Source organism: Lissotriton vulgaris, chromosome 11, assembly GCF_964263255.1.
Source record: "Lissotriton vulgaris chromosome 11, aLisVul1.2, whole genome shotgun sequence".
In the NCBI taxonomy this organism is placed as follows: domain Eukaryota; kingdom Metazoa; phylum Chordata; class Amphibia; order Caudata; family Salamandridae; genus Lissotriton; species Lissotriton vulgaris.
The window spans coordinates 257,604,444-257,615,092 of record NC_141699.1 but is presented as its reverse complement, the minus strand read 5'-3'; the positions used below and the strand labels follow the sequence as shown (position 1 = coordinate 257,615,092).

Genomic DNA, 10,649 nt, shown 5'->3' with positions numbered 1-10,649 from the left:
CAATTGCCCATCATGCCCTGCATGACCTTGGACCAACCTACTTGCAGAAACGGTTTTATTTTTATGTTCCGGGGAGACTGCTACGCTCCTCTGCTCTTCACTTGGCAAAGGTTCCCTCTTTCATCGGCACAGGCTGGGTGGCTGTTCCCTCGCCGTTTTGGCAGCCCAGGCCTGGAACGCTTTGCCGCTGGGGCTTCGCAATATTGAAGATCCTGTGGCTTTTATAAAATTGCTAAAAACTCATCTCTTTGTTTAGTATGGACATGCTCTCCTTGGAAGCGCTGCGCATGTTAGAAAACTAATTAACATAAACTAATTAACATGACATGCCGATTTCTGCCCATTTGCGGAACTCTGCAGAATCTCACAGTTTTCATGTAACTCCGTGGAGTGAAACGGTTTGGACAACCCCCAAGGTATTGCAACCACTGTGACTCAGCAGCCTGCAAGGGCAGGGAGAGGCAGTTCATGTGCCCGCATCCATTTCACTACTTGTAGAATGAAGTAGAAACTCTACTCAGGAAATAAACACACCAATATGCAAGTTTGTGTAATATTTTACATTTTTTATCTTCAAACACACCGGATTTGACAGAGTAAAATAATTCATAGAAATGAGCAGATAAATCCCTTCCCTCTTGGAGAGCAGTGCATGAACAGAGGATCATAAATATATATATTCATAAGCTAACGACTGTGCATTGGCAAAGAAAGCTCAGCAAAAAAGGTATCTAAACGGCTGTATTCAATTTAATGTGTATGTAGTAGTTGTCGCAGAGCGTTGCTTTTCACACTATATACTGGCAGCAGGATTTCTGAAGTCACACCAGGAAAAGGAAGTCACCTTTGAGCAAGTGTCTTCCTACAATATCCGCTCAAGGTCCCACCTCTGTCCACCATCTCATCCCTAGTTACACTGACGTCACTTGTCCCATAAAGAATCAACAGTTGTTCTTTTTCTTCTCTTTCTTGTTTCCCTCCCATTTTCGTTTTATTTCCTCATTATTGGCTAAGATTTATTGAATCATATTCTTTAAAGATTTTTAGATTGATTACAGAAGGACCAAATTCAGGCATAATGCGCATAAGAACTGAAAAACTTGTACTTTATTGTAATACATATTTCTAGTAGTGAATTTAATACCGTATCACAGATGGATAGTGTCGTCACACCTACAATGTAATACGGGAATTCGATGCATACTTTTATAGAGACTGGCATAGAGCAATTTGTCACAGGCAGGCTCTCTTTTCTAGATATATTTATAATCTGAGGCTCATCCCGCCTCTCTGTAGTCAGACCAGATCACATTTGCCCCCCCTGAGTCTCAGTAACAGGAAGATGGTAGATTCGTTCTTGATATTGTAGTAGTTCAAGGAGTTGTGATCTTCCAGGTCACGGTCACTGTACGTCAAGCGCTGCTGGGGTGCTGGGACCTTAAGTCGCTCCTCAATTTTCTTCTTCAGATCCCCAACGGTAATATTTGTCTGAATGTGGAAAGTGTAGGTTCTGCCATCTGTGTTTCTCACAAAGAGGTTTATCTCTGGCGTGGTCAGGAGTGATCGGGACTCTATTGGTGTTTCAGGCTGCAAGATTAAGGAGAGACACAAAAGTGGCATTTAGCAACAGAAAGGCATTAAAATCAAAAAAACTCGCAGTTCACCAAGGAAGAATGTGCATTCAAAATAGTTTTCTAAATAAACATATTGAAAAGAGTTAATCCCAACCATAATTTATAATATAATATGCATAATTCATAAAAGAATATTAAATGGCAGCGCATTAGAGAATCCTACATGAAAAGTCAACGTGTGCGCCTCGTTAAGTAATGTTCTGTGAAGAGCCATTGAGAATCCATAATTAGAGAGCCCTCCTATGAAAAGAATGTGTGTACTTGATTTGGAAGTCATGCATTGAAAGGACTGACGGATAATCCTTCATAGATCTTCTTGGGGTGTTCCTCATAAAATCATCAGACCCAATCATTAAATAATTTATCATCAAAAATCTTGTGGTGCCCCTAATATGCAAGACATCCTAGTGCAAGTGATGTACAAGACATACTAACACAGCCTTACATGCAAGAAACTGCAGCAGAGTCATTACATGTAGATAAGATGTAGAGGCATGACTGTGAGTGGTGCCAATGTAGGCCTCGTTAAGAGCATGGAGGTTGCGGGTCTGCCGTTGCTGGACTGAGCGATCTACCTGCCATACGGAAACGTCATCTCTGGGTGAGTGGACAATTTTCACTGTAAGTACTTAACCCCACAAGGTCACTTTTTGGACTGGGCAGCATTGGGTTTGATTTTGAGATATTTAAAGCCATGTCCCACATGCTCTCGGAGTTTCTCCCATCGCCTGGGGGTATTGCACATTTCTTCCTTACTGCCATTCATGGAGATCCTGAGCATTAAAAACACACACCTCGAAGCATGAATGGTCTCAACTCGGGCACAATTAAACAAGCAAAATACAAGCTGTAAGGGGTGGTTCACAGCACCTGCTGTCAAAATTAAAAGCTTCAAACAAGCAAATGTTGGTTGGTGATGCTGGTATTGTTATGGCCCACAAAGCCAAGACTCTCTATATCTTGTTTGACTCTTCTTACTAGATGAGCAAACAAGTCAATGGACAAAAATGCAGTCTCTATTTACAAATTCCTTGTAGGCTGCGGCATTTTTGCATAGATTATCGCAACTCACTCTTTTTGTGAGCCTCCAAAATCATTATAGCACGACTGCGAGACTGTAGACCTAAGCGACTAGAATGGTGGTGGCTGCTCCTCGTTGAGCTCACTCAGCTCCTGTTCCAAAGACCTGCATTGGTTACGTTGCTGCCTCATGAGCGTAAGAGCGCTCAGATGGAGGCACTCAAAGATCCGGGTGATTCTCAGATTTAGCAGTAGCACAATGGTTGACCGGCACCTGCAGATGCGAGGAGCTCATCTTTGGCACTAGCTGCCTAATGCTGCTATGAACTCATAAAACCTACCCATTTTGCTGACGCTCTGGAAGTAGGCCTCTGATCACGCCTGTGACGCTTTGGGACCACTCATGTTAGAAAATCTTGCCGGAACTCCTCCTAGCGACTGGAAATGCAGCAAGGGTACTACAAATCTCACTCGTGCTCACCAACTCTACAAGCAGAATTACATTTTACCCTGGGACAAATGATGGCCTCTTTTTCTAGAAAACAAGGCCTTTTGGTAACTGTATGTATTTTATATCTTATGGTTAAATAATCCTGACTGGACTGAACGACTTTCTTTGTATCCCTGGCTCCCATCGATTCCCACAGCAAAGATCAACAAAATACAAAGAAATTAGCTTTAAAAATGTTCTTGGTCAGCCCTCAAAATATCTGAGAGGCTTCAAAAATGTGTGTTAAATATCATAATTGAAATTCATTTGATGGCACTCAGTATAATTGCAAGGGGTCATTGTTTACTTATCTCATTTAAATATTGCTGCCTGGCATTGTTTGGAGTTGTTGCATGGCCTTAGAAACCTGCCCATTGTCCTATGCTATATGTTAGAGCTTCAAGTAGGTCTAGCTTTTTATCTAACATAAATTTGCACCATTCTTGGACTTGTCATTTTTTTCCCATTACACGCATGCATTTAAAAATCACAACCAGGAAAGTTCCAATGGACAGAAAGCCACTACTGGCTGAAGTTATTTTATTTGAAGCCACATGGTGCCACAAGCTAAACATGCACACCAAGACTTACACCGCTGCCCATGATACATGTGTTTTGTGAGATAGGCATGCAAAGCTGTAGCTCATGCTGTACCCATTTCAAAAGCAACAAGAACAATTGATGGACTGAATGTTGGACAATGTCAAACATTCACCCCAGTGCAGAGATCTGGGCCAAATCCATTGTTTCTTTGCTCCCCATGCCATTCCAGTTTCAACCCAACCCTAGGCAAATCAGTCTTGACCCTGTTCCCCATGCAAACAGGCCAGCCCGAACTGCCAGACCTGGTCCATTCGTGGACTGGACAAGCATCCTGGCACTGGTTTCAGGTTTTCACCCCTCATCAGGCAGGCTAGCTTGACTTTTGTGGCATGGAGAGCCTGGGACCCAAGTCTGGGCATACCTGCCCACTTGGGGCGACAAATGAAAATGTACAGAATGCAAATGTACAGAATGTTGAACAATGTCAAACATTCGCCTTAGTACAGAGTTCTGGACCTAAATCCATCATGTTTTTGCTCCCCATGCCATTCCAATTTGAAACCAGCCACATGCAAATCAGTCTTGACCCTGTTCCCCATGGGAACAGACCTCCCCGAACTGCCAGGTCAGGTCCTCCCTGGACTAGAAACAAGCATACTGGGACTGGTTTTGGTGTTTCACCCCTCATCTGCCAAGCTAGCTTGACTCCGGTGTCATAGAATCAAGCCAAGACTGATTTGCATATGGCTTGGGTCAAACTGGGGTGGTGTGTTGAGCAAAAGAACGAAGGATTAAACCCAGATCTTTGTGACAGGGGTGAATGTTTGCATTGTTCAGCATTCTGTCCATCATTTGTTCCTTTTGCTTTTGTTGCCCTAAGTGGGAAGGGTATGCCCAGATGTGGGTCCAGTGCTCACTGCGCCACTGGATTGAAGCGAGGCTGGCTGATGAGGGGTTTTACACCGAAACCGGTCCCAGTATGCTTGTTTCTGGACCAGGAAGTACCAGGCTGAGGAAAGAGGTCAAACGGGAGTGACAGTGGTTTTTGCAACATTCATGTTCTAAAAAGGTCCAGAACGGTTAGTGTGCACCTTGAGGGGGATATGGCTTCTGCAGCGCTATATTTAATAAACATTAAGACAGGAGCTCAGCATATATACGAGAGTTTGCAGAGGCAGTGCTGCTGCTGACAGTTCCTACCAGTCTCCCTTGATCTTTGCACCCTGATCAACTCATTTCAGTCAGTGGTTTGTAGGAATGTAATCTAAAAGCTGGTATAAATGGAGCAGGATGGCTAAGGTGACTGAAGTGCACCAAAGCTGTCCGCAGCAGGAATTATCCAGTGGCGTAGCAAGGTCAGGTGGTACCGGGTGCAGAATTTTTCTTGTCACCCCCCCCCCCCCCCCACACACACACACACATTGAAATTATTAAAAGAAGCAAAAATAAGATACTTACAGTTGCAAGTGATATTTTTGCCATTTTGTAACACCCCTCAATGATGACACCCAGGGTGGCCAGCACCCACCGCACCCCCCTTCCTACATCGCTGGAACTATTTCTGTGTAGATGCATCTGGCCATGTAACGATTCTTACTGCGACTTTTAAAATGAAGTAGTCAGGCCATGTTTTTCATAATGCCAAGGAATTCCTTACATTCAAGGGGCCTTATTTATGAAGGCCTTGCGCCGCCGGTGCGTCACTTTTAACATGGGAAAAAGTGACGCACCGGCGGCGCAAGGCCTTCATAAATAAGGCCCAAGGTCTTTTTGGATAATGCAAGCTTCCCTGGATCAGTGTGAGCAGATATGGTATATAGACAACAACAGTGCCAATGTTCCTTACACTTAGACTTACACTTAGATCAGGTACATGCCTTGCAACAGATTTCGGGTAGGAGTGGCCCACTACACCCTAAGTGTGTATGTTCTATAATACCCAAGAGAAGCCCTTTTTCCTATTTTAAACCATGTTTTCAATATATTATCGGGGAGAAAACCTAAATCCCTCTTGAGGAAAGTGAGCTCACTTTTAACCCTGCTTTGAGGGTGTTTAGTGGTGCAAGTAGGCAGCACAGGTAGGTATCACTGCTAAAAGTAGGCTGCAGCATCTTTCGAAAACATTTTGGCACCTGCACTTATGTTTTTTTAATTTTTACAAATTAATCACTGGTCCAAGTAGAATGAAAGGTGGGGGATGGGGGTATATGTTGATATCTGTCAGATGCCATGTTGATTCTCGGCTCTAAATGAGTCCCTTAGACCAGAGAGTATAAAATGTGTTGTATATTTGCACATAGTACGTATTCACATAAGCGTGCCGATGCACAGATGTGTTTATGCAGGAAGAGTGTTCTTTGGGTATTTGTGGGCATCAGCGGAAGGCTCATATAAGACTCAAAAGGACATTCCACAGAGGGGCCTGAGCAATTTAAAGGAAAATCTGAAAGATGAACAGCATAGAGTCTGTGCTATCAGAGGTTTTTCGTTTGCAGTACTTTGTGTATGTGTTTAAGCACTACATGTGGTTCGTCTGGGAGAGGATAGTATGCAATTTTCCATGATTAGTTTTAAATACTACTGTAATGTCTGTATTGGTCTCTGAGTTTAGCGGAAAGTATCATGTTTGGTAAAAAAAAGAGTGAGATAGGAAAGTGTCTCTGGAGACTGAACAGTGTAACTGGTGTAAACGTTTAAAGTTATGACCGGTGGAGGAGGAAGAGTTATGCTAAGACCCACAACTAACCGGCTATGCTAGTCCAGTTTGCTCACCAAGCGTGTGTCAATATTTTGGCAGTTTGCAAGGAAAGTTGAGGACAGACCTTTCTAATTTCAAGTAATTGGATCCATGGGCAGTCCAGCCAGCTAGGTTATGGACAACACCAGGGAGTAGGGGCAGGGGTAGAGGTAGAGGCTGGACGTAGTGTACAATGGTTTGGGCTTGACCCACTCTTGCCCCAGTCATCCCCTCTCTCCCGTCAGGTGTGGCTCTCACTAGCATCACCAGTGCTAGATTCCCTGCTGGCATGGCACTACTCTCACCCTATTGTAAGCGGGCAGCTAGCAGCCGCAGAGACTGGTTGTGTCTGCTGCACATGCGCAGAGGCTGCCTTACTCTGCTGCTAGTGGCTGCCTGTTGACAGTGAGTGCTGGAGTCTGGAGCCACTGACCACAAAGTTCAGTCCATCTCTCTCTCTCGCTCTCTCTCTCTCTCTCTCTCTCTCTCTCTCTCTCTCTCTCTCTCTCTCATGCCTTGAAGGTTTGAGATGCATGTGATCATGTTGATTTTGGTACAGAGGGTGAATATGATAATGGGTAATACAGTTTGTGGTTACATACAGGCCATGTGATTAAGGAGCACGGAATGTTTCTGTGTTAATATGAAGCAATAAGCCAAAAGGCTACTATCTTCCCTACATAGGATAATGTGGAAACTGTTATGGCATTTGCACTTTCAACAATGTGAAAATGGGGATGGTGATGTGTGATTTACCTGCCGGTCTTGGGGCAATGTGAGATCTGGATTGGCAAAGGGAGCATTAAATACTAGGCTGCTGTGCCAGCTGGTATCAGGTAAGCATCTAGACTGATGGAATGATCTGCTTTGTGACTCCTGAGACCAATTGCCTTGAAGTGATCAGTATCCTGCACCTACTTTAGGATCCTGGGAAATAGTCTGACACCTACTGCGTATTCCTGGCACAATGAGCAGCTCTCATCTATTAAACGCCCCAGGTATAGTGAGCATGCTGGCTTATTTAAATCACACACCTAGCAGTGGTGGCTGGCATGTACCAAGGTTGTGGGCGGGGTTGACAAAAATGTTTATAAAATAAAATACATTTACCTACCTGCGCGATGCAACGTCTTCCTCTTTTGGTCTTCTCTGAAGGCAGGCTCCAACGTGGGACCCAGCCAACTTCACTAACCAATCCTGGCGCTACTCTCACCAGCATGAGCACAGCGCCAGGGTTGGAGGGAGGGGCCTCACTGCAGGCCTGTGCTTTCTCTAACCCAGCTATCTAAGAAAGTTAGGTTGGAGAAGTTTAAAACAAGCATGTCTGGCTGGCAGTTACAAAATGGCCGGCCAAAGAGACATGCACATTTTAAAGAGCAAAACTTCCTGCTGCCACTCTGCAGCACTGGCCCAGCCCCGTCCTGTCTCTCAGTTCAGGATGGGTCGGTTGCTGCATAATAAAATGGTAATAAATAAACTTTATTACCATTTAACCATTTTATTTTTTATCTCTGGCCTGGGGCTTTTCTTTGTGGTGTGACGCTCCACCAATCAAACGGAAGAGCTGCCCTTGACTCCTTGTAGGTTGGAATATAATGCATCATATTAAAGCTTTTTAGGTCCAGCTATTATATCCCACAGGGATTAATGGCGAGAGCATATAGTAGGGGAAACAAACTTTTGAACAAGCGCAGATTCCTCCCAAAGCATGTGAGGTATTTAAGCGTGACGCTTCGCCAGCGCGCGCTTGGCCTCACTTCTCAATCACACCCCATATGCTCGTTCCCTCCCACTCGCTCGCTCCCCTGCTCCCCCGGCCCCTCACCCCCATCCGACTTGAAAGGAAGCCTCGCACACCACCATGCTCGTTCCCTCCCACTCGCTTGCTCCCCTGCTCGCCCACCCCCCCACCCAACCTGTTTAGCATTACTTGCGTATAGGCTGTGCATTTATTTCTTTATTCCTTTCGCTCCTTACACCACAATCTATTTGTGTGCTTCATCTTTTAGCTTGGCAGCAGCGCACCTTTTCTTTTGCTGTGCGAATCCGTGTGCACTTTTGTTTTAGCATTACTTGCGTGTGGGCTGTGCGTTTAGTTCTCTATTCCTTTCACTCCTCATACCGCTATCTATTTGTGTGCTTCATATTTAAGCTTGACAGCTGCGCACCTTTTCTTACGAAAAATAGGCATATGCCCAAAAATCTCTGCTGACAAAATAGGCATAAGCCCAAAAATCTCTGCTGACACTCTTGATGCCAAAGCCAACTCTCGAGTTGAAATTAATGTACTATTCTACAGGTTATCAGATCAGCTGTTGAGTCTCCTTTTGTACAATTTCCATCCACCATGCTCGTTCCCTCCCACTCGCTCGCTCCCCTGCTCCCCCACCCCCCACCCCCCACCCAACTTGTTTAGCATTACTTGCGTATAGGCTGTGCATTTATTTCTTTATTCCTTTCGCTCCTTACACCGCAATCTATTTGTGTGCTTCATCTTTTAGCTTGGCAGCCGCGCACCTTTTCTTTTGCTGTGCGAATCCGTGTGCACTTTTGTTTTAGCATTACTTGCGTGTGGGCTTTGCGTTTAGTTCTCTATTCCTTTCACTTCTCATACCACTATCTATTTGTGTGCTTCATATTTAAGCTTGACAGCTGCGCACCTTTTCTTACGAAAAATAGGCATATGCCCAAAAATCTCTGCTGACAAAATAGGCATATGCCCAAAAATCTCTGCTGACACTCTTGATGCCAAAGCCAACTCTCGAGTTGAAATTAATATACTATTCTACAGGTCATCAGATCAGCTGTTGAGTCTCCTTTTGTACAATTTCCATCCACCATGCTCGTTCCCTCCCACTCGCTTGCTCCCCTGCTCCCCAGGCCCCCCACCCCCATCCGACTTGAAAGGAAGCCTCGCACACCACCATGCTCGTTCCCTCCCACTCGCTCGCTCCCCTGCCCCCCCACCCGACTTGTTTAGCATTACTTGCGTATAGGCTGTGCATTTATTCCTCTATTCCTTTCACTCCTCACACCGAAATCTATTTGTGTGCTTCATCTTTTAGCTTGGCAGCCGCGCACCTTTTCTTTTGCTGTGCGAATCCGTCTGCACTTTTGTTTTAGCATTACTTGCGTATGGGCTGTGCGTTTAGTTCTCTATTCCTTTCACTCCTCATACCGCTATCTATTTGTGTGCTTCATATTTAAGCTTGACAGCTGCGCACCTTTTCCTACGAAAAATAGGCATATGCCCAAAAATCTCTGCTGACAAAATAGGCATATGCCCAAAAATCTCTGCTGACACTCTTGATGCCAAAGCCAACTCTCGAGTTGAAATTAATATACTATTCTACAGGTCATCAGATCAGCTGTTGAGTCTCCTTTTGTACAATTTCCATCCACCATGCTCGTTCCCTCCCACTCGCTCACTCCACTGCCCCCCACCCCCATTAAACTTGAAAGGAAGCCTTGCACACCACCATGCTCGTTCCCTTCCACTCGCTCGCTCCCCTCGCTCCCCTGCTCCCCCGCCCCCCCACCCGACTTGAAAGGAAGCCTCGCACACCAACATTTGTCTCTCTTACACCACCATCAGACATCAAAGGCTGCTGCTCCCCCGCACACCCTCCCCCCACAGCAATGCCGAGAGCTTGTCTCTTTCTCTGTCTTCCTCTCTCTCTCTCTCTCTCTCTCTCTCTCTCTCTCTCTCTCTCTCTCACTTTCTTACTTTCTCTCTGTTCCTCTCTGTCACTCTTTACAGGTATGATCTTTACAATATCGCTTCCTTTCTACCTTGCCTTCATTGATGCTCATTGATGCTGAAGTACATTCACCAATTCACTGTTATTTGGTTTGCTCACTGATGCGCACCGCGTGCCCTATCGCCCTCCTGCGCCTCTAGCATTTAGCAGCATTCTTTTCATGTCCCGCTTCCCCTATCACGGATGCTCTGTTCAGCTGGTGGGGCCTTCCTCTCTCCCCTCCTCTTCCTCCGCCAATTAGCAACAGACGTGCAGCCAATTGGTTTGTTCTCCTTCTGCCCCGAGAGCCGAGCAGTAACTCATCCTCTCAAACGGGCATGCTGATATGATCTTTCTGTTTTGTTAACTCCTACAAACAACAACAGAGAGGTCCCCTGCAATGGATGGCTTTGCAAATGTTGATGTTTTAAAACATGACTAATGCAGAAAAGAAGATGCATTTGTTGCCGGTGACAATAGAGGCA

The 10,649-nt window shown here is 45.2% G+C and overlaps 1 protein-coding gene across 1 annotated transcript in view; it reads right to left on the bottom strand.

The window, feature by feature from the left end:
- Positions 1-545: 545 nt before the first annotated feature.
- LOC147679611 (2'-5'-oligoadenylate synthase 1-like) overlaps positions 546-10,649 on the bottom strand; it is a 163,004-nt gene continuing 152,900 nt past the window's right edge. The window contains exon 6 of the mRNA XM_086943182.1: positions 546-1,587. Within this exon, the coding sequence (XP_086799308.1) occupies positions 1,297-1,587 (291 nt within the window). The 3' untranslated portion in view covers positions 546-1,296. The remainder of the gene's footprint in view (positions 1,588-10,649) is intronic.